Here is a 23,156-nt window from a genome sequence, read left to right as displayed (position 1 = left end):
GGCTCCATGCTGTTCCTGGAAGCATTCAGTAACTCCAACCCCTAGACGGAGGTGCAGCCAGGAGGCTCTGCATGGTTGTGCATTGCCCGCATCTGCAATTCCTACTGGCCGCTGTTCCTAGCCAGTGGGAGCTGCGGAGGTGGTGCATGGAGCTTCCCTGATCACACCTGCGTCTAGGGGCTGTAGGGACATGCCGGCTGCTTCCGGGAGCTGCGCAGAGCCGACCAGACTTTTAACAGCTTGGCAACCCTAGCTTCCCCCACAGCGGGACAATCCAGTGCTTGCGGCACCAGCCCCATGGGAGGGGGTTGGGGGGGAGCTTGAGGCTCAGGGCTTCCGGCCCATGGTACAGAGACTTGCCATGGGCCAGATAAATTAGGCAGCGGGCTGGAGATTCCCTAGCCCTAACTAACAGGATGTTGAGCAGGTGTAAAATTATTTGTCTTGCATTCAAAGTTGTAACAAGATTAAAAGCCTTATGGGTGTAACAAACCAAAATCTACTTTTACAAATAACGCTAAAATGTTCAATGTTCAAACTATATGGAGAGAGCCAGAAACTGAATAGCCAATTATTACATTTTCTAAAAATGTTAATTTTCTGACCAAGAAATCAGCAACCCTGAATGGTTTTCCAGTTGCTGTTGATAAAGCCCCAGTGTACAGTTCGCAGAAAGAGTAGTTGGCAAGGCTTTGTGCACCTGTAAATGGGATCACAAGGTTTCTGTTTACTAGTCCTTGAAATGTATTTATATTCACTATTTTACCACCTTATTTATACCTTTATTTTTCCACTTAATGTCTTCAGAGCTAACAGGAAATCAACATTTATTACAATAAACAAACAAAAAACAACCCAAAAATAACTTTGTCACTGAAGTCAGCAGCTGAGACAGAATGCACGCAGCAGATATGGTTAATAAAAAGATTTATATTTGTCTGCTAAAAAATTATCTTCTGGAATTTCAAATATGCATTTTAATGATAACCAAGCTTCTGGACCAATAGTCTAATAAGCTTTCTACTTAGAATCCAGCAGTCTTGCAAGAGTTAAAAGTAAAATTTAGCAGACATCAATAGTTTATTGAAGAAATACTCCTTTTTGCTTCATAATTTGCAGAAGGCTGCAAATGTCAGTCATGATGTACTGCCTCTTGAAATTAGTCAATAGAGCAAACAGCAAGAATTGCTGTGGGCAGAAAATAAGCACTGTAATCATGACATAACTGGGGTCAATGATTTATGGATTTCAATATAGTAGTAGCTGCATATGATTGAAAATTTACTAGGTCACTAGTGCACCAAAAATTTTATTCACAGCCTCTAGGCATCTTTTGAAATGTGCAACAAAATAAAAACCCCTGAACCTGTTTTGACACTGTGCAGGCTCACTGGATGACATGCCAGCCCACTGAGTCTCATTTAAATGCAAATGTCTTACAAACTTTTGCATCAAACTCCTTTTTAAACATAAAATGCTGAGAAGAACAGTAAAAAAGGATTGACATGCACAATCAAAACTTAAAGAAAATTATGAAAATAAAACCATGTTTTCTCTGACTTTTAAGCTGGAAGCTGAAGCTGTGCCTGAAGTGTCTGAAAAATATGAGATTAGTTCTGTTCCAACATTCTTGTTTTTTAAGGTAAGAGAAAATGGGTTGCATATCACTCACATGAATGTCTGTCAAGTTCAGCAGTTCAGTACTAGTAAATGTTCATTCTACTCTTTTTTTCAGTGCTAAAAATAGAACAGAAGTCCCTTTTCTTAGTGTTGACTTAACGTAGAAGCTGTTAACAGTCTGTGTGTCTCGTGTATGAGTGTGTTTTTTTTTTTTTTTTTTTACTGGGCACAAGAATGGCCAGTTTTAATATTTCAGAACCTCCTTGAAATGCCTTGGAATTCATATATGGCTTTACAATACCCGAGATACAAAACACTCTTCTCTTGTATCGTGTTAGGCTTGGTTTAGTGAGGTTCACAATTCATTCACTTTTCTGTTTGAATTATTCAGTGGAATGCTTCTGAACAATTAAAAGGTGATTATCTAGTAGAAATAGCATGTTTGGTTCTGTTTGTTAATATTTTTTTTTTTGTTTATAACAAGCTTTAAGAAGTCTATTTGGTACAGACAATGCTATGGCCAACAGACTAGTTTCAGTTTTAGAATTTTGCTGGGATTAAAGAGGTAAAGGGTCAGTATGCTAACCCATTGTGCCTGCTTATCTGAAAACCTATAATATGTAGTGATGGAATACATTAAAACTGCCAATTTTTAGTAGTTTAAAAGACCGCTTTTAGTTAATACTTCTTAACTGAGCTACTCTCTTGGTTTATTTAGAATTCTCAGAAAATTGACAGATTAGATGGTGCCCATGCCCCAGAGCTTACCAAAAAAGTCCAGCGCCATGCATCTAGCAGTACTATTTCAGCTGGCCCTAATGATAATGCAAAAGAGGACCTCAACGTACGTCTAAAGAAATTGACCAATACTGCACCCTGCATGGTGTTTATAAAAGGATCTCCCCAGGAGCCTCGTTGTGGTAAGGACCCTGAAATTTTATTTAATGTAACAGGGCTTGTTTATGTAGGGATTGGTTGCAGGATTTATTTATAGGTTTGTTTGTGGCATGTATCATTAAAGCAGAGGTCCCCAGACTTTTTGGGGTCATGGCCCCTTTACCCCTGTCCGTGACACCCTCCCCCAAACCAGGACCGCAGCTCTGGGAGGGGAGGACAGAGGGGAGATGCAGAAGGGAGTCAGAGGGCTGAGGCTGGGGGCGGGGCTGGGAGGCGGAGCTGGAGCAGAGCTGCGGGTAGAGCAGGGCTGGGTTGCGCTCCCTCACCATCCCCCACGAGAACTGACCTGAGTCCCACCGTGCCTCCCCTAACGTTCCTCTGCACCCTGGGGGGGGCACACCTCCACAGTTTGTGGACCATTGCATTAAAGTATCTGAGCGCCTCAAAACACTAATTTATTTTCACAGTCCCCCCATGAAGTTAGATAGTATTATTATTCCGTTACTCCAGATAGGGAACAGAGGGATAGAAAGACTAAGCAACTTGCCCAAAGTCACATGCATCTGTAGCAGAGCTTGGAAGAGGACCCAGATTTCCTGAGTCAGTCCAGTGTGTTAACCACAAGACCGTCTACTGTTCACCATCTCCTGTGTCCAAACCCTGCATCTCAAATTGTAAGGAGGGGAAAATTAGAACATAAAGCTAAAAAAAGCAAGTGCTGATAACATGATTTCTGGAGTATCAAAAGTGTGGGGTTACAACCTTATTGGGCTACTGACATTTATAGCTGACAAATTGTGGTCAGCTAGGGGAGGTAACAGGCTCAAGTAAAACAACATGGTGCCAGTTTTCAACAAGAGTGAGTCAGTAAATCTGTGGTCTCCAGCCTTTTTATGCACAAGATCACTTTCTGAATTTATGTGCAACCCAAGATCTACTCTGCCCCTTCCCCGAAGCCCCACCCTACTCACTGCATTCCCTCTCCCCCACCTTCACTCACTTTCCCTGGCCTGGGGCAGTGGGTTGGGGTTCGGGCTCTGGGCTGGGGCCGAGGGGTTTGAAGTATGGGAGGAGGCTCCGGTCTGAGCCTGGGGCAGGGGATTGGTGTGCAGGAAGGGGTGAGGGGTGCAAGTTCTGGGACAGAGTTTGGGTGCAGGAGGTGGCTCCGGGCGGGGGCAGAGTGTTGGCTCTGGGAGGGGGCTCAGGGCTGGGGCAGGGGCTTGGAGTGCAGGAGGGGATATGGGGTGCTGGCTCCAGGAGGAGGCTCAAGGCTGGAGTGTGGACTCCTGCTGGGTGGTACTTACCGCAGGTGGCTCCCGGTTGGCGGCGCAGTGGGGCTAAGGCAGGCTTCCTGGCTTCCCTGGCCCCATGCCTCTCCTGGGAGGGGTGAAGCAACGTGCCCCTGTGTGCTGCCCCTCTCTCCAGGTACCGCCTCCACAGCTCCCATTGGCCACAGTTCTCCGTTCCTAGCCAATGGGAGCTGCGGGGGTGGTGCTTGCAGGCTGGAGCAGTGTGCGGAGACCACCCCCCGCCACCCCCCTTGGGGCCACTGGGGCATGCTGACTGCTTCCAGGAGTGGTGTGGGACCAGGGCAGCCAGGGAGTCTGCACCGCCAGACTTTTAGCAGCCGGAGATCGCGATCAACTTGTTGGTGACCACTGCTGTAAATTAATGTTCCGTATGTCTTCTGTTTATAGTAAAACAATAGAATAAATATTAAGAATAAGACCTCAGTAAACATCTAGGAGACAACTTTGAGCAATAGCCTGAATTTATAAGGAATTAATCTTGCAAGACAAGTACTATTGCTCTTTTTTGATAGAATTACAAAATTAATGAGGGAATACAGAAGTTGGAAGCGATGAGTTTCAGTGGGAGATGGGCGCCTATGCCTTGTAGACTCGTTAGTAAATCCCAGCCATAATATCTGGATATTAGTAAAACACATGAACAGCGGGTATAATAGGTACTGCTGTGGTCGCTGGACCCCCAGTTGTAGGGTTTGGCGGCGAAGTTTTTGCTTTTATTATGCCCCCTGCAGGTTCTGCTGTGGCTGAGGTAGCACAAACTGCCGCCTCAGCCGCCACGGAACCTGCATGGGACATATCAAAAGCGTCTTCTACAGACGCTTTTCCCCTGGGTGGGTTGGGTCCGGGGAAGGGAGGCGCGGCTGCGGCTAGCTATGGGCTCCTCTGGGCAGGGGGAGGCTCGGCTCAGGGCTTTGGCCAGCCTGGCCGGGGCTCCTCTGGGCGGGGAGAGGCTTGCGGCTTTGGCCAGCCCAGGGCTCCTCCAGGCGCGGAGGAGGGCTTGTGGTTCTGACTTCAGGTGGTGGGGGGTAGGCGAGGAGGGGGAGTCTCAGGGCTCCGTCTGGCTGTGGGGAGAGCATTGGGGGAAGCGGCAGAGCTGGGGACGAGCCTCCCCGGGGGGGGAGCTCCACCTGCTGCCTATGGTAAAATACTTTGTTTGGAGGGGATTGCTTTGAATCAAAATGATTTAAGTAATTGATTGGAATTGGGATTTAAATCAGCCAGCAGGAAACCGTGATTGAAATAATTGATTTTAATTTTGGTTTGCATTTGTATTTTTTAGTTATTTTCCTAAAGCAAGTTTGAGTCTCATTGGTTGGTAACCATTTAAAACATGTTGATTTACAGCTAAATATATCCTTTATGCTAAATATGGTGCTTCTTTTTGCTGATAGGAGGATACGCTAATTTATATGTATTTATTTAAACCGTTATATAGCCTAACTTACATTTATTCAGATTCTTAATTTTTACATTTTTAGTATGGTAGAAAATGGTGAATGATGCATTTGTTATTTACTGGATGTTGAAGGTTTTACTAGTGATTTCGCTTGCTCTGTTTGGAGAGACATTCAGGCACATTAAAACACAAATAGCATTTTCAAGTTTTTTTTTTAAGTTACTTAAAAACAATTACTTTGTTTTTTCTTATCAGCATACAATTAAAAAGTTTACCAAAACACATTTTTCATTTAAAACTCACTGATTTATTAAACAAAGGAAGTATTTCTGTTTAGTATATTGAACTGATTGTTTCTGATCGTTATACTTTTCAAGATTTTAGAACTAGTAGGTCTCATCCTCTCCGACCTCATTTTTTGTCTGTAGATCAGAGGAAGAAAACAAGCTGTCCTGCCTTTATTTATTTATTTGAACTCCCAGTTGATTTCTTAACTTTGAGTGAAGTAGTCATTGAATTGAAGTAGCTGAATAAACTGAAAAAAATGTATTCTCTGTACCTGCAGAAGAGGTTACTACTGTCAAAAACCAGTTTAGCACTTCAACACACACTCGTTCCAGGTGCTTAGGCAGTGACTTCCACCAGTTCAGTGATTTGACTTTCTTGAAAACGTGGCAGCAAACATGTACTGTTAAAATAATTGTAATTAAATGAAAATAATATTAATAGATTATAGTAAATTCAGGCCTTAACCTAGGTTATCGTAAAATATAAATTTAATTTTAAATTTTTTTAATTTAGCTCTTCTCTAATTTAAATAAAATCGTATATATTTATATAATGAGTTTAAAAATCAAACTGACTTTGATACAATTCCTCAAAATTATAATTTAAAAATTAAATTAGTTTGGATAAGAACCCATGTGGATTGAAAAATGGGTAACTGACTGACTGGAAACAAAAGGCAATAAGTAACAGGGAAGGGTCAGTGTTTGAGAAAGGTATCTAATGAGGTACCAAAGTGATGACCATACTTAATTGCTATCTTCTTTAGTGATCAGGATAAGAGCATATTGATGAGATTCATGAAAGAAGCCAAATTGAGAAGAGTTGAGTAAATAGTAAAAATGGAGGGAAAAGTACAACAGGACATAGAGAAACTGAAAATGGCAAGTACATAAAAAACAAGAATTAAATAGGAACAATGCAAGCTTCAGTACTACACTGGGATAGAAGAGAGGGAAAGGAAGGTGAAAGCTATTCAAAACACACAAGTTCAGTGGGAGGGAGTGGTAGTGATTTGAGTTTGCAATATGTATAACTACAAAAAGCTATTTTGGACTGCAAACATAGGCATCGTGTCCTGGGACAGGGAGTTACTAGAACCTCTTGGTATAGTTGTGGTATAATAGCTGGAATAGTACTTTCATTTCTAGTCACCATGGGTCTGATCCAAAGCTTGCTAAAGTCAGTGGAATACTTTCCATCAACTTCAGTGAACTTTGGAACTGGCCTGATGGTGATAGATCGGAGGGATTTAGGAAAAGAGCAACACAACTGACCAAGAGCCTTTTTGAAGAAGGATTTTAAAGAGCTAAATATGTATATCTTGCCTAAGCAATGACTTGTGGATGGGGGAAGGAAGGAAGTCCGTGTATTCTGAAGATTAACCAGAGTAGTTGAGTGCAGTAAATGGGAGTGATGTGATGGAATTAAAATAACTTAATCTGAGTAGGAAGAAGAACTTTTTGCCAATGAAATGTATTGGGCTGTGAAACAATCTTAAAAGGAAAGTAATGGTGGAAAGTACCATTGTTTGGGATTTTAAAAAAGACCAGACAAAACACTACATAATGTGTACTATAAGGAACAATCCTGCATTGGCAGGGAGAGACTCCATGATTTCATAAAGCTGTTTTCAGATTCTGTCTATGGATCGCTTGGTTGTATGTGAAGAGCTGGTTGGTCACATGGTATTGGCTCCACCTCCAACTGCTAATTGAATTAAAAGAAAATAATTAAAAAGTTACTTTTACATATGAACAACTGTTGAGTGCTGTGGGAATGTTACAGGATTATGAATGGTTGATTAAGTGGTCTGCAGGATCCTGTAAATGGGCGGAGAGATGGTTCATGCAATACGAACATCTGATCTGATGTCTTTTTCCTTATTAACTCCTATAATGCTGCTACATTTTAATAGATTAATAAGTCTCACAAGATCATAATGGCAGGGATGCTGGAACAGTTTTTATAGTGAGGATGCTGAGCCATAGACTAAAACTGTAAACCCAATATATAATGGAAACCACTTTAAGCCAGCACCCCTAGTTCCAGCACCTATGGGTTAAGGTAGAAATGGTTTAACAAGTAACAAACTGAACATTCAACACCCCCACCCCACCCCACATACGTTAACTGTACAACTATGTGTGCACCTTAAAATCCTACCGTGAACAAAACAAGCCCATACATAAGTATTTGCACACGCATCACACATATTTCATATGCAATAAAGAATTGAGATAGTTTTAAGCACCTGTGTCTTTATCCCAAATAGCATATTATTTCCCAATAATCTTATTTCTGTCACTCATAAACTTCTTACCTTGGCTATAATATGTGGTTTTTGCTTTGCAAAACATTTGTAATACAGTTTGGTTTTCTCAAGTATGTTACTTACAGTGAATGGGAGACAGGGTGAATTGATTTAAATCAGTGATTTATATCACAGATTTTAATTGTAATTTAAATCAGCAAGAAAGAATCCTTGATTTAAATAAATGATTTTAATTTTGGTTTGAATTTGTACTTTTTATTTTCCAAAGGAAAAGTTTATTCTCGTTGGTTAGTAACCATTCAAATGTTGATCTGCAACCATCTGTAGCCTTTACACTAAATTTGGTACTTCTTTTTGCTAACCAGAGCATCTACTATATCTGTAGATATTTATTTAAGCAACTATGTAGCTTAACATACTTATTCAGATTTTTAGTTTTTACATTTTTTATTATGTTAGAAAATGGCAAATGATATTTCTTTATTATATGTCGTTTGTGTAGAACACCATTTGGATGGAATTTGGAATACAATTAAATATACAAACAGCACTTTTAAGTTTATTCGTTAAATAAAACTACCTTAAATGTGCTGGATACAGAAGAACAAAAAAGTTTATCCATACATTTCTTAATCAAAGAAACTATTATCTTTAGTTAGTGTATTGAACCTAATTGTTTCTGATTGCCATGTTGTTCGAAATTTCGGACTAGAAATTGTCATCTTCTCACACCTCCTTTTTTATTCATAGCTTGAAAGAGGAAGCCAAGCTTTCCTGCTTTCTCAGCTCTCAATCTGTTTCCCAGTTTCAAATGAACTAGTCATTGGACTGAACTAGTTGAATAAATTGAAATGAAGAAAATATTCTCAATGCCTGCAGAGGAAGCTACTGCAATCAGAAGTTTGAACAAACTCTGGTTCCAGGTGCTTAGGCAGTGACTTCCACCAATTCCGTGGTTTGACTTCCTTTAAAACATTATTTTAAACTTTCTTTAAAACACTTGGACATAGATGCCAAAAACTGGATTGCCCTAGAAAAACTTGGATGGGTGGCAACCATAGTTTAGGTTTTACCATAGGTTGTCATTTCAAATGTAACTTTAAATAGGCTTTTTTATAGAGAAAAATGTATTTAATTTAGAGTAAATACATTTGTTTTAATTCACTCTGATGGGAGAATATAGATTAGGACTGTTTTTTTGTTTGTGTGTTTTTTTAAAAAAAAAATCTCAATTTCTTAGTGTTTTTGTATTTAATTTGCATATACTCAATATGACAGTGAAATGTCTTAGTTTTCATAATAGTAGTGTCAGAGACAGTTACCACTGTAGTGTAGGTTAAGTAAAAGTTTTCACTTTAACCCTTCTGCTTTGAGAACTTCGTGAAACTTTGAAATTTTTATAAGAACACCCCTGTATCAAAACAGGAAGCTAGGCATGAGCTTTTGCAAATTGCATGCTGAACTTGTAAAGGCTATATCTGTACATGTATGTGAGGCTAATTTTAACAACATAATGAAGTGTACTGAATGTGTATGTGGGCAGAGGCAGAGGTTCGTTATTTCACAGAGGGGACTGAACCAAGTTTAAACGTAAGATTAAGTGATCATTGAGATTGCATAGTTAAGTGCTCAAAAAAACAGGAAAAGCCTAAATCAAAGTTACGCACACAGTTTTGGCTCTTTGGTGCTTTTGCATAAAATCTCTAATTATACAACCATGCACTGTAATATCATACAATATTTTTCAAACTTGCACAGATTTTGTACTTTACTACTGTCACACATTCTATGAAAAATACACAGTGAGCTCTGTTTACTTACATAGTACAGATTTATGTATTAAAACATAGATTATCAGTGAAAATTTGCAGTTGTATATAGGATTGCCTGAGTTTGTAACTTAGATTGAAGAGAGGTTAATTTAGTAGTTAGTCCAATTCTGCAGATAAGATACTTAAGATAGAATGTGGTGTTGCTTGGAGAGAAAAATCTATAGTATGCTGGCGCTGGCAGAGTTATTAAAATATGCATACCTTTTAATGAGAAGAGAGCTTACCATATTAAAAAGGCTAAATTGTCAAAGATAAAACTGGTCTGTTATGACAATGGCATTAGATAAGTAAAAAGAATGTAAAATAATTACAGGATGCTCCATGTGGTTATCTAAGGATGAATATAGTTGTGAACAAACTCTATTTTGATAGACACAACAGATTTGAATTGGTAGATGAGTGCACTTGGCTACTGGTGTGGAACCCTCTCCTATGGTGGGATATGGAATCTTTTTTTTTTTTTTTTTTTTGTAATTAATCATTACTTCATTGAGAGAGACAACTCCAGTATAGTGCTGAGTGAAGTCTGTTCCCTTGGCCATGTGTTCACTGGCTGTTGTATCTTGTTGCTACACATGTAATCTTGTTTCAGGAGATTTTTGGGCTGTGAGTGCATTGGTTTGCTTGTTTCATGGCTATTACAATTTTATTTATTCTCATTAACAGTATAAAGTATATAGTGGTATTTATGGCTGTCTGGATACACACTTACATTTTGATCACACTTTAATTCTTTGTATTACATGTATGGTGTCTTTTTCAGAAATTCTACCTAAATCTTTTGTTATGAAAGTAAGTCTGTATTGGTACTTTATCCCCCTAAGCATAACATTTCCATTCTTTTACTTAACCCTTAAAAATGAAACACAACCAATCAATCTTTCTAGTCTGCATGTAATTGCCTATAGCTAAAATGAAGCTTTTTGTCAGCCTTGTTCAATAGAAATGAGTTAATGTATTGGTAACAGAATAACCATCAGCAATCACCCTTTAGCTGTTTACTAATGAACTCCCAGATGAATGAGAAATTTCAGAATCCATGTTTTTACTTCAGGCTGTACATGAACTTAACACTTAGATGTCATACATATACATATCAGTACCTCATCTCAACAAAGTGCAGATCATGCAAACTTGTAGAAAACTGTAATGCAAATCCATATTTAAAAAATTAATAGGTGATTTTGCAAGTTGAAATCAAATAGTTATTTTTATGTGGCAGTCTGGTTATTTTTATTTAAGAATTCCTTTTGTTCCATTTATTATAGAAATGTAAAAAAAAAGTCTAAATAGTGAAAATGTTTAAAATTTACTTTTCAGTTTTAATAATCTAGAATGATGGTGGTTATGACAGAAGATTTTTTTAAAATGATCTTTAGCTTGTGTCCCTTTTTTAGTGTAAAGAATGGTTTATTATGCGTAAAGAATGTTAAATTTTGTGAACAGAATTGTAAAAAGTTAGTGTGTGTGAAGACTGGGATACATTCATTATTGTATATTTTCTTAGAACACAAATTATGAAAAGAAACATTTTTTGTAAAACAGACTCATAATAGGGTGTAAAAACCCATTTTATACATTTAATGTCCAGTACTTAATGTGCTAATGAGAAAGTATCAGAAGAAAAGTGCATGACTTCATAGTACCTAATAAAAAGTGTGACAAGTACAATAGAATATGTACGCTTATGAATGTAAATACTTAAAAAACCCTCAAGTTGTTGTGATGTGGGAGGGAAAACAGTGTCAACGCTGTGGCAGCTGAAATGGAGCCAGAAAAAAAGCCATTTTAAAACTCAAACTACTGCCACCCAGTAGGCTTGAATAGCAGTTTTCATGCTCTTCAGTCAGTCAGTTTCAACTATTTTATTTTGGTGTTTGGGGGAGACTGGTAGTAGCTGGAGGGAGAAAACAAGAAGAGCTGCAGGAATACAAGGTGAGGGGGGAAAAGAGAAGGGGGAGCAGAAGATGTGGAGAAGGGCAAAGAGTATCTTTCCTTTTGGATGCAGAAGGAAGGAGGAGGACTAGACAAGTCACAGACTAGGGAAATAGATTTCTTTGAAGTTTAACCATAAGACGTTCTACCAAAATGTAGTACACTAAAGTTACTGAATGCAATTGTTTATGCAGGCAGACTTCAGACATACGTACTGTCTAGATACTTTGAGGTTTAATAATTGCAGTAATAAAACCATTTTTATTCATTGCCTATTTTATCATGTTAATACTCTAAAATAAGACGAAGAAACACCATAGAACATTGTAGGGAGCGGTTATTGTCTGGAAGATCTGTAGTACGTTTTTTAACCAAATACATTTTCATAAAGCCACGAGAACATTTTATTTAAAAATAGATATAATTTAAAGTAATCACCTCCTAATTGATATCCTCTTTATATCCAGGTTTCAGCAGACAAATGGTGGAGATTCTTAACAAACATAACATTCTGTTTAGCAGTTTCGATATATTTTCTGATGAAGAAGTACGTCAAGGACTGAAAACATACTCTAATTGGCCTACTTATCCACAGTTATATGTAGCTGGAGAGCTTATAGGTGGACTGGATATTGTTAAGGTTAGAAATTGAGAAATCTGCATTTTTTTTTAATATTTTGCATATTTTTAAAAGTGTGTGTGTGTATATAACCATCTCTTTCTAAATGTGAACACCTATTTTTCAGGAACTGGAGGCTTCTGGAGAGCTGGACACAATTTGTCCCAAGACACACAAATTGGAAGACAAGTATGATGCATTATATCTTTATTTTAGCAGTGTGTTATAGTTTAGAGGCAACATCCATATTCTGACTCTCAGAAATACATCAGCACTTAAAAAGTAAATTACTGTAATGCTGCAGTCTTTCATTTGAAGTAATTGAATCTTTTAGTTACCTCTTCAGTTGTAGATAACATGGGTGATCATATATAGAAGTAAACATTTGGGTATGCTGTTTTGATAGGATTTACTTAGACTACAAGTTTTATTACATTTAAAATAGGGCACATAGATTTCCTCCAGTCTCCTTTCTTGAATAACAACTAGTTTTTTAAGAAGGAAAACATAGGTAAATCCTTTTATAGAAAACGTTGTAATTCTACAAGTAACTTTTTAAAGTTTTTTGAGTCTGATTGGGTATAGATTTGATTACTATGGTGTCAATATGGTATAATTATGTAGCCCCGCTCCCCACTTTTCAGTTCCAACGGTTGTCTCCTTTGTTGACATTATGTACTTTTTAGTGATGCATTGTGGGTTTTTAATCTCCCAAGGCACACCTAGTATCTAGAAGCTAGTCTGGCCTCTTGAGTCTTCCCATTTTGAGCATGTGCTCTGTTTAAATTTGGCTGGTCAGCTAAGCCAAGCCTGGTAACCAAACAAATCATAAGCTCTAAATATGTAAAGCATCTTCCTATTTTATAGCAATAGCTAGCAAGTAGTGGGAATTTGTTTCTCATCTTATATGTATCACACGATTAAAACACTAAAGAGGAAGCTGAATTATCAAGTTACAGCTATTCTCTGAAGGCAAATATTGACACACAAATACCTACTCATAGTCTGAGGCTGGCGACACTGGGTATCTATAAAGCTCTGGAAGTGTCTGATCCCCACTCCCACCGAAGCATTGGTAAACCACACTTGGGAAATAACATATTATGCAAACTACAATAGAATCTCAGAGTTATGAACATCCCAGGAATGGAGGTTGTTCATAACTCTGAAATGTTTGTAATGCTGAACAAAACGTTATGGTTCTTTCAAAAGTTTACAACTGAACATTGACTTAATACAGCTCTGAAACTTTACCATGCAGAAGAAAATGCTGCTTTTAATGATCTTAATTGAAATGAACAAGCACAGAAGTAGTTTCCTTATCTTGTCAAATCTTTTTTAAATTTTTCCTTTATTTTTTTTAGTAGTTTGTTTAACACAATATTGTACTGTATTTGCTTTTTCTTGTCTCTGCTGTTGCCTGATTGCATACTTCTGGTTCCAAATGAGATGTGTGCTGGACTGGTCAGTTCATAACTTTGGTTTTCATAACTCTGAAGGTCTACTGTATTACAATAAGAAAAGGAGTACTTGTGGCACCTTGGAGACTAACCAATTTATTTGAGCATAAGCTTTCGTGAGCTACAGCTCACTTCATTGGATGCATCCCATGAAGTGACCTGTAGTTCACGAAAGCTTATGCTCAAATAAATTGGTTAGTCTCGAAGATGCCACAAGTACTCCTTTTCTTTTTGCGAATACAGACTAACATGGCTGCTACCCTGAAACCTATATTACAATAAAGCACTTTTAGACTACACAGTTAAATATTTACAAGTCAGAAAATGCAAAAGTTAGATGAGTGCATACCCTTTAATTTACTCTTTGTGCTTAATACTCATACTATTCAAATAATATGATAATGCAATAGGTTTTTTCAAGTTTTAGTTACTCATTTTGGCCTTGATTCTGCAGTTGAATATATTCAGGTTTAGTCTTATGCTGTATTATAGTGTCTGACCCCTCTATATCTGATTACAGGATAAGGGCTATATTTTGTACTACGGTGTGTGTATGTAACAAGTAGAAGTACTTGAAAATATTGGTAGGAAAATACACAGTAACATAAACTTCAGTAGACTACAGAAACTATAACAAAATACTGTGATAATGAACAGCACTATGTTTTGTCATGGATAAGGGTAATAAGCACTGAAATATTTCAGTAATACCAGGACAAACCCTTGCTTGCGGGCACTTAAATATCCGCACAGAGCGAACAGACCTTTTATTTTTAATCTTTAAAAAACAAACAACTCCCCCCAAATCCTAAACACCTCTTTACAGCAAACTACATGGAACTCAGACTATCTTGAGGATAAAGAGCTTAACCTGCATTGTTGAGATTTGAACCATTAGCTCCAAGGTGACTCAATATTTGAAACCTAATGTTTAGACTACTGAGCGAGCCATCCCCTCTAGCAAAACTGACTGGTTCTACTGGGTGATGAGTTATACCTTCTGAGTCACTTTCTTTTTCAAATTGAATTTTTTCTGCAAGAGGTGCTTTTGCTAGTCTTTTCCTTCCCCCGTGCCAACCTGCAAGCTCAGAAATTAATTCTGAATTTGTACCATTCAATTCATGCTTTGTTTTCTGCTTTGCTTAGTCTTTGCAGCAAAAATAATTTGTTTCTTTTCTCCATTGCTCATAATATGAGATGTCACTTCTTCCATCCCTGAAAAGGATGCATATACAGGATCTAAATATGTTTTAATTAAGTCACTTAAGATTGGTTCAGGTGGATGTCTCACTAAAGAAGCAACGAGAGCTGTAAGACAAGGATTTAAAATCTTCACTCATTCTGATACTTTAACACTGGCAAAATGGCAATTGTCCGTTCACTCCAGGACAATCATAGAACTCCTATTCATAGAGCTAGGCTTGAAGTTCTAGATCCACTCCAATCCGTGTATAATTATATTATTGTACTCATCTTGAAACAGTTGGGCTTGTTGCCCATCTTAATTTTCAGCTTTCCGTAGCTGTCTTCCAGCTTCCCAGTTTTCCCTTGAAAACCAAAGCGTATTTTTACAACACTGTAATTAAACTTTTTACATTTTTCACTCGTGAATCTCTGGCTAATTGACTTCTGTGATCAATGCAGAAGGGAAAGTTCAACAGAACAATGGCAACCTAGGTGTTTGACCATGCTACTCTTTCTTTGCTAATGTGTCTATAATGAAATTCTACCCCTTTAGAGGATTATAGAGCTGCAGCTGGCTCCCTGTGGCCCCTGCTCTCTACTCATTCAAGCAAAGAATTAAGCTGAATGGGAAATTTAAAAATAAAAATAAAATGGAGCATATTTTCTAGAACCTGGCAGCTCTCCTAGAAGTTCATAAAATGTGATGCCCTATTTTATCAGATGTTGTGGGACTTCAGTGTTCTGTATATGACCCCTCAAAATTCCTGTTGGACAATTTGGGGAAAGGTTGTTATGAACCTGTAAAAATGTTATGGAACAGTAAATTCTGAGCAAGTAAGCAACCAAAAATATTAAAATACCATCTCAACTGAAATGGGTTTGACTATTGGATGTCTGTCATAACTTTTCATAGAATACTAGCAAAGACTTTATCTAATGTATGAGAAGAGGTTGAACCACTAATAGCTAGGTTCTGCACTTGAAATATTATGTAGAGATTACATATCTGTAACTGTGCAAGATTGTTCTATCCTGGGACCAACACTGCTACTAGAGAGACAAGCTGGGTGCAGTAGTATCTTTTATTGAGCCAACTTCTGCTGGTGAGAGACAAGCTTTCGAGTTTACACAAAGCTCTTCTTCAGGTCTTTCAGAGAGACAGAATTATTGTGTAAATTCGAAAGCTTGTCTCTCTCACCAACAGAAGTTGGCCCAATAAAAGAGATTACCTCACCCACCTTGTCTGTCTTATATCTGTGATTAGATACGCACAGCTCTGGATATTGTATTAAAAGTATCTCCAATTCAATTTGGAATTTGCCCCTTAAGTTTGATGCATCTAGGTATTTGCAATTTAATCCTGAAAAATAAATCATTGCTTTAAAAGTAATATCATGGTTTACAGTGGCTTAAGGAGAGAATGAAATAGAATGGAATATAAATAAATTCAATTGTTTATAATACAGCTTTAAATATATCTTCTAAACCTATGAATTATCTTCCTATCTTTCTTATATGTATGTTACTGAAGAAGTAGATCAAAAGTATAGGTTAATAATTGAACTGAGATATTTTATATAATTTTTTTCTATTTTAGACTTAAAGTTCTGACAAACAAAGCTTCTGTGATGCTGTTTATGAAAGGAAACAAGCAGGTAAAGATCTCCAAAATGGTTTAATAGTAATTTCTTTTGATGCTCACGTCTGCAGGGAAGGGACTGTTGAACCTCTTTTCTTTTTGGCTACTGAAATTGGAGTGATATCAGGAAGTTATCTGTCTGACTTGCTTCTACAGACCGTACAAAGCAATCTATAATTTATCTGACAGGTATCAGGACTTCAGCTGAGCACATTGCTGTGGTGATGCAATCATCTCACTAAAACTTTAGTTACATTCATCAGCTTCATCTACATCATTTATACTGTTTGTGTTCTAATTGTCTCCTCCTTTTGGTTTTAGTCCAAAAGTCCCTGTGCTGATAGTTTTGGGTTTAGCAGATAATAGATCACTCTTAGTTCTCTCTTGCTGCTTATGTAGCCAGACTCTCACAGGTGAGGCCTACCCTTCGATTATTACATGCCATGTTAATCCTAGACATCTCTTTAGGTATTCCCCTTCGTGGCCTAGCTGAGTTGTTGTCCTATTCAATTTAGTTTCTCTGCTTTGGTTATGTAAATTTTCCGCATAGCTTAAAAAAGATGCTGGATGATTTTATGGCAACACATACCATAAATGATCTACTGTTTTCCTTTACATGTGTGAGATGGTGTCTTTCTGAACTGCCATTTTTTATCCACCCAGACTAAAATAAATGTGATGACTGAAGACAGACAAGTTTTAATAATTAGGATTGAAATGGTAATAAATGACTAACTCAAAAGCTTAGCTTGTTTCTTAGTGTGTCACATACATAAACTGGCCTCTCTGTAACAACGAGGCAGGTACAGCGGTATGGGTGAAAATAAATGTAAACTGTCGATCAGAATGATGGATACTAGGTGATGACTCCCCCGCTTAATCTGATCTCATGAAATGTTTATGCAGTAGTTTTGATATATGTACAGAGGGAGCTCTGTTTCAGGTGGGGAACTAGGCTCTTCCATGTATGATTCCCTCTTTTTCATTTAATTTCTTCTTTTTTCTATGAGCTCAATTTCCATATTACTTATAATTAAGGCTCAGATTCTGTCTTGGATATTTTTAGTAAAAATCATGGACAGGTCACGGGCAATAAACAAAAATTCACTGAAGTCTTTGACCTGACTTTCTCTAAAAATATCCTTAACAAAATGGGGAGGCAGGTTAAACTCAGCACATGCTGCTGCTGGAGCTCTGGGGTCCCCTGCTGCCGCTGTGGTGAGTGGGAGTTCCAGGGTCCCCCAGCGCAGCGGCTGAGCAGCTCTGGGGGTCCTGCTGTCCATGGCAGCAGGGAGCTCTGGCGGGTTCCACACTGCTTGCGGGGGCTGGGATCTGCGGAGGGTGGGCAGAGTGGGGTGTCTGGGAGCTCCACCCCAGGGCAGAAAATGGCACGGAGGTCAATGGAAGTCATGGATTCTGTGACCTCTGTGTCATAATTGTGGCACTTCTGCTGATTCACCATGTTAGGAAGTGCTGGAATCCTGAAGGGAGAGGCTAACTCATTAGCCTTAAAAACAGTCAGGTGTAGAGAGGCTCTGTAGCCTAAAGATCAATTTTTTTGTTTTTTGTATCTGAGCTGCCAAAAAAGTCAATCTTGAAGAAGGGGCAGGTAGTCTGGACTAAATAATGTGTGTAGATTCTGATTAGAGCAGGGTCCCATCTGGGAATAAGCTAAAATAGATAATTCCCTTTCAAAATGAGAATGAGTGTTTGTACAGATGCAGAATTTACCAACTCAGTCCAGAAAACTGCTGCCTGTCTTGCAAAATGGACAGTGATGGGTAAAGGGAAAAAATTATGGGGAATAATAAGCTTCTCTTTTTTACATGTTTATTAAATGTGTGGATCTAAAAGTAGTGTACTTCTTGGGAAACTTCTTAGCTTTGGCTCTCTTTGAATACTCTTAAGAAATAACCTGCATCCTAGCTGTAACCAGTTTTCAAGACCAAAATGGATGAATGTGGAAAATGACTTCACTAAGGAAAACTGTCAAAACAGTAGCTCTCAGAACAGAAGAAATGAGGGAGATGATTCTCAGTGTTTTCATTCACTTTAGAAGTATTTGCAAGTGAGGGAGAGACAAATTGCTCTGCAAAGTTAAACTTGGCAGAGCAAATGTAATGTAGTTGTTAAAAGGTGAATGTGGAAGGAGGACAGCAGACAGAGTGAACATCAAGAGGGGTTATTTATTTGAAATAAAATAGATTAATTGGGTTGTGATATGAGAATCTGGAAGTTGGAATTTTCTTGGCTTAAGAACTTTAAAACTTCACAAAACTAGAAAAATAGTGTTGTAGTCTAATAAGTTTTTTTTCTCTCACTTTAGATGGCAAAATGTGGATTCAGCAAGCAAATTATAGAAATCCTAAACAGCACTGGGTATGTAGGTATTATTTAAAACATAACAGCTTTGTAATGAATAAAAGTGCAGTGTTTATAAGTAAACTTACAAGGTGGAAAAATGCCAGGTAGCAATAGTAAATTGAATCATTCTAATGGGCGAATGGCTTTTTCCCTCACCTAAAATTATATTTATAAACATTTAAAGGAGGCATCTTATTAATGCCCTAAAAACAGAAGGTTTTAGTGGAAAGTGAAATTGAAAGAGGGAGAGATGCCTGGTGTGGTGACTGAGTTCACAGTACATTTAGTATAAGATTAACATCTGCCAGTGGTGATTGCTGGAATGTGGGAGGCAGTTTAAGCACACTTAAAGGTCTGTTGAACAAGTTAACTGTCTAATCATATTAGTGAATTACTCCTCCTGATTACTGCTGGACATGTAATTCTCTTGTTCTGCGTGAGACATTGCGTAGTGCAAATAGTTGCTAGCTAATTCAGATCCATAATTGTTGCCGACTATTTAGCTCAATAATCACTGCTGAGAGAGATGGAAAAGCAGCTGGCATTTGATAATTGTAATAAAAATGGAACTTCTATCCCGACTTAAATTTATTTGGCTACTAAATGCAGTGAGTGCACTATATGTTACATTACTTTCTAATTAATTAATTAATTTAATAATAATGAAATAATAATGAAAAGTAACTACTTAGCTTGGTGGTAGCTAGGCTAACTAACAGGAAGCACTGTGAATTCCTTTCTCATCCTCTCCTCTTTGCAATCTGATTGACTACAAAAATCTTTGCACTCTGATTAGCAACTTCTTCTAGAATTCCTTTTTGCCCACAATAAACATGGCTGCTTCAGATTCTGAGTGTTTTGCCATGCCTAATGTCTGATTTCCCGTCTTCCCTTGCAGCTGCTTCTTGTCCCTTGAGAATTGCTTAACAGCTTCCCCCCTTGAATAATTCCATTTAAAAAAATTATATTGTATTATTTTTCTGGTTAGATGTGTGACTAGCAAGGGTAATCAACTATATTTATGGCCCTCTGAATCAACTGTGAGTAGTAGCCAATCAGAGAATGGAGGTTTGTAGAGTTCAGAAACACCTCATACAAATGCGTGTCAATCCCCCTCAGCCAATCAGAGCATAAGAATTTGCCAACTGTCTGGTGTTTATGAACTAACTCTAGTCAGAGTGCAAGGAATTATTAACAAAATAAGTGTACCATTATGGATCAGTAACTTTGCCTGAGACCATTACATGTCTGTATAATACAGTTTATTTTGGTGTCTAAAACTTTTTCCATTCTTAAGCACTGTATTGGTGAACTGAATTATCTTGAATATCACATTTATTTTGCACACTCAGTTTTTCTTGTGTAACATGTCACTCTGTCTAGTCAGTGTAAGTAGTCTTTCAATGAAAATGGATACTTTTTGGTCTATACTAACTTTTGATTTTGATATAGATGCTAAAAAAGATGTTGTAGCTGTAAAATAAGTATGTGTCACTTGGAGTATTTAATAGCTAATTACCAGATGTCATTTGTCTCCTGTTTAAGTAGCTGACTTTCTGCAGTCTCTTGCTTACAGATTATAAATAAAGATCTTGTGTGTGTCTCCTATATTTTGGATGGTGGCTATCTGGTAGTGTGAAAACAAATAAATTGGTTATGTTTTTGTGGGTATTATGTTGCAAAAATGCATAATTCATTTTCATCTTTCTTTATAGTGTTGATTTTGAGACATTTGACATATTAGAGGACGAAGAGGTAAGTCTGATACTTTATCTCGTCCCCTCCGCCCCACAGATGTCACTGTTATGTCTACTACACTACTAAAGCTGCTGTGAAGAGCCTTAAAGTTAAGATTATTTTCCTTAGGTGCGGCAAGGATTAAAAACATATTCAAACTGGCCAACATACCCTCAATTGTACGTGAAAGGTGAACTTGTTGGAGGGCTGGATATTGTTAAGGTAAGGCAGGGGAGGGAGGACGATGACTCCTGTTTAAAATGTAAATTGACTCTTCTAGTGTGAACTTCTAAAAAAATATTTTTTAGAACTGCCATATACATAAGCTCCTATGTAATGGCCTTAGATTTTGAAATTGAATGACTTGGTTGGTTTTACTGTGACTGTCATTTCAACATATGGTTGAAAGGAGCTTTTAAATCTCCAGCATGCTCACATACTCTGATATAACAATGAAATGTATTTTCTTGACAGCAGTCAGCTACCTTTACTGTAAAGACCATTTTTACCCTGTGGGTGCATTGTTACAGGTTTCATTTTCTTTTTAGTTTTACTTTTGACATTGCTCTTCTCAAATAAGGTGGTGAGACATTTTTTCTAGCAAACTTTTATTCCTGAAAAAAAAAAAGTAAGGTTATTGTAGTATTTTGAACAGACCCTGAAGCAACAAAAATAGATCTGCATTTGTTACTGTGGTTTTTGATTTTTGTAACAGAGCAGGCAGAGTCTTCTAAACCTCTAATACTCCTGAGTTTATTCTCCTCTGAATGTTTTATAGCTAGTACACATTGTAACTCCTGGGAAGATATAATCGATACATCTCATTTAGCTCTGAAAATAAGCTGATGTTACTTAAATTATATAGATGATTTTTAAAAATTTTATTTACTTACCACAATTTTGGGTTAACTCGTACATTGATCAATAAGTATAATTTTGAGCATCAAAGAACTTGGAATGTGTTCTACTCAGCAGTAGTTTTTGAAAAATAAACAGCTGAATTGGATTATCTGTTACTGAGAGCTCGCTTTAGTGATGTATTCTACAGACATATGCATGTTACAGTAATTTGAAGATATGTTATAAAATGACTGAATATGCACAAATATTCTGCTTGTAGATATTTTCTGTATACATCTAAGAAAAACATTTCACACTAACTGAACCAGACTAACTGAATGATTTATAATTTGAACTGAAGTTAACTAACCAGACTAGGGCATACGTGTACTTCTAAATTATAATTTACACCAATTCATGGTCTTACACTTCAACAAATTCTATTGATGGATCATGATTTTTTTACTTTCCTTTGTGTAGCATGTTGGGTGTCTTATGTTCTGTAAAACTTTGTTTAAATACAGAATTACAAAAATTACTTGTGGTTGAGAGGGACCTCTAGTGGGTTATTTAGTCTGTCTCCTCCTGAATAGTGGACGGTTTCATTTTCTTGTCTAAAAACTATCCCTGTTGAATTTGACAGAGGTTATTGCAAAATATACATGCCCCAAGTTACTATCCTATAATTTCTTTACAGGAACTAAAGGAAAATGGTGAATTGTTATCTATTCTGAAGGGAGACAATTAATGCAAATGGACACGAATGCTAATGGTGGGAACTGAAATACTGCAAGAAATGATTCATTTATTGATTACATTGGAGCAATCAGCAATGGAGTGGGAGCAATTAAAAGCTTCTGACTTTCTCTTTATACTTAACAAAGTCATGCTAGATCTATGTTAAAGTAATTTTTCAGAAGAAATACAAAGCTGTATCAACATCTTCAATTAAAATGGAATGTTAAACATTTTTGTTTTCATTGCACTCTTTGTAAATATAAGTATATTCATTTTACGTAGACAGTTTAGTTTAGTGTAAACTGACCCCACAATTCACCTATCTGATATATTTTAGTCCTTTACAGTACGTAGTTTGTGGGCATACAAGTCTCATTAGAAGAACACATATTGTGACAGGCAGCATACCTATTGTCAGTGTCTCTAATTGTTTTTTTAATGTCCGGTGAGCAAGAAAAATGGTACCGAAACCTTTATCCAGAGTACTACTATTAAGAAGTCATTATTAATCAGCTTCAGTTGTACATTATTTATCTCCATTGTCTTAGCAGTTACAGCAATTGTTTGCTAACTTCCAATGTTCTTGAGCCTGGTTAATCCTGGTTTTTGCTTTAAACATATTTAAATGAAGATGGAGATTTAAGCCAGTAAACTTGAAGTTAAGGCTATTCTGGTGTACCCTCAGTGCTGCTGCCGTTAGAAATAAAGTAGCTACTTCCTTCCTATGAGATATTTCTCAACAGTTCATCTTGTTCTTCTACCTTAAGTCTCTGTACCTAGAGGACTCTTTATTTTCTTGTTTTAATCCACCTTTGGAGACCCGTGGTCTCAATTCTTCCATTCAAGGACAAAAGACTTTCTTTCCTCAATCGTAAGGGGAAAAAAGTCCAGGAAACTAACCTATGTGTCTAAGCACAGCTTTACCATTAAACCAGAAGTACTGCATGTAATGCTCACAAATCGTCTTGGAAAATAAATCCTCTGTTTGTCCACTGAAAAAAATACAGCAAAGGCAATGCAAGAG

The 23,156-nt window shown here is 37.4% G+C and overlaps 1 protein-coding gene across 3 annotated transcripts in view; it reads left to right on the top strand.

Annotated features, from left to right (window-relative positions):
• GLRX3 (glutaredoxin 3) overlaps window positions 1-22,362 on the top strand; it is a 34,136-nt gene extending 11,774 nt beyond the window's left edge. For 2 of the 3 annotated variants that reach the window (XM_073354032.2, XM_073354035.1), the window contains exons 3-11: window positions 1,568-1,642; window positions 2,339-2,540; window positions 12,018-12,190; window positions 12,297-12,358; window positions 16,412-16,469; window positions 18,780-18,832; window positions 20,533-20,572; window positions 20,684-20,776; window positions 22,092-22,362. In XM_073354032.2, coding sequence (XP_073210133.1) covers window positions 1,568-1,642; window positions 2,339-2,540; window positions 12,018-12,190; window positions 12,297-12,358; window positions 16,412-16,469; window positions 18,780-18,832; window positions 20,533-20,572; window positions 20,684-20,776; window positions 22,092-22,142 — 807 coding nt within the window. In that variant the 3' untranslated portion in view covers window positions 22,143-22,362. The remainder of the gene's footprint in view (window positions 1-1,567; window positions 1,643-2,338; window positions 2,541-12,017; window positions 12,191-12,296; window positions 12,359-16,411; window positions 16,470-18,779; window positions 18,833-20,532; window positions 20,573-20,683; window positions 20,777-22,091) is intronic. The other variant, XM_073354033.2, reaches the window with a different exon arrangement.
• Window positions 22,363-23,156: the final 794 nt, after the last annotated feature.

The sequence above is a fragment of the Lepidochelys kempii genome, chromosome 7, assembly GCF_965140285.1.
Source record: "Lepidochelys kempii isolate rLepKem1 chromosome 7, rLepKem1.hap1, whole genome shotgun sequence".
NCBI classification, from domain to species: Eukaryota; Metazoa; Chordata; order Testudines; family Cheloniidae; genus Lepidochelys; species Lepidochelys kempii.
Note: the sequence above shows the minus strand (reverse complement) of the source record. Positions and strands in the feature narration are given on the sequence as shown.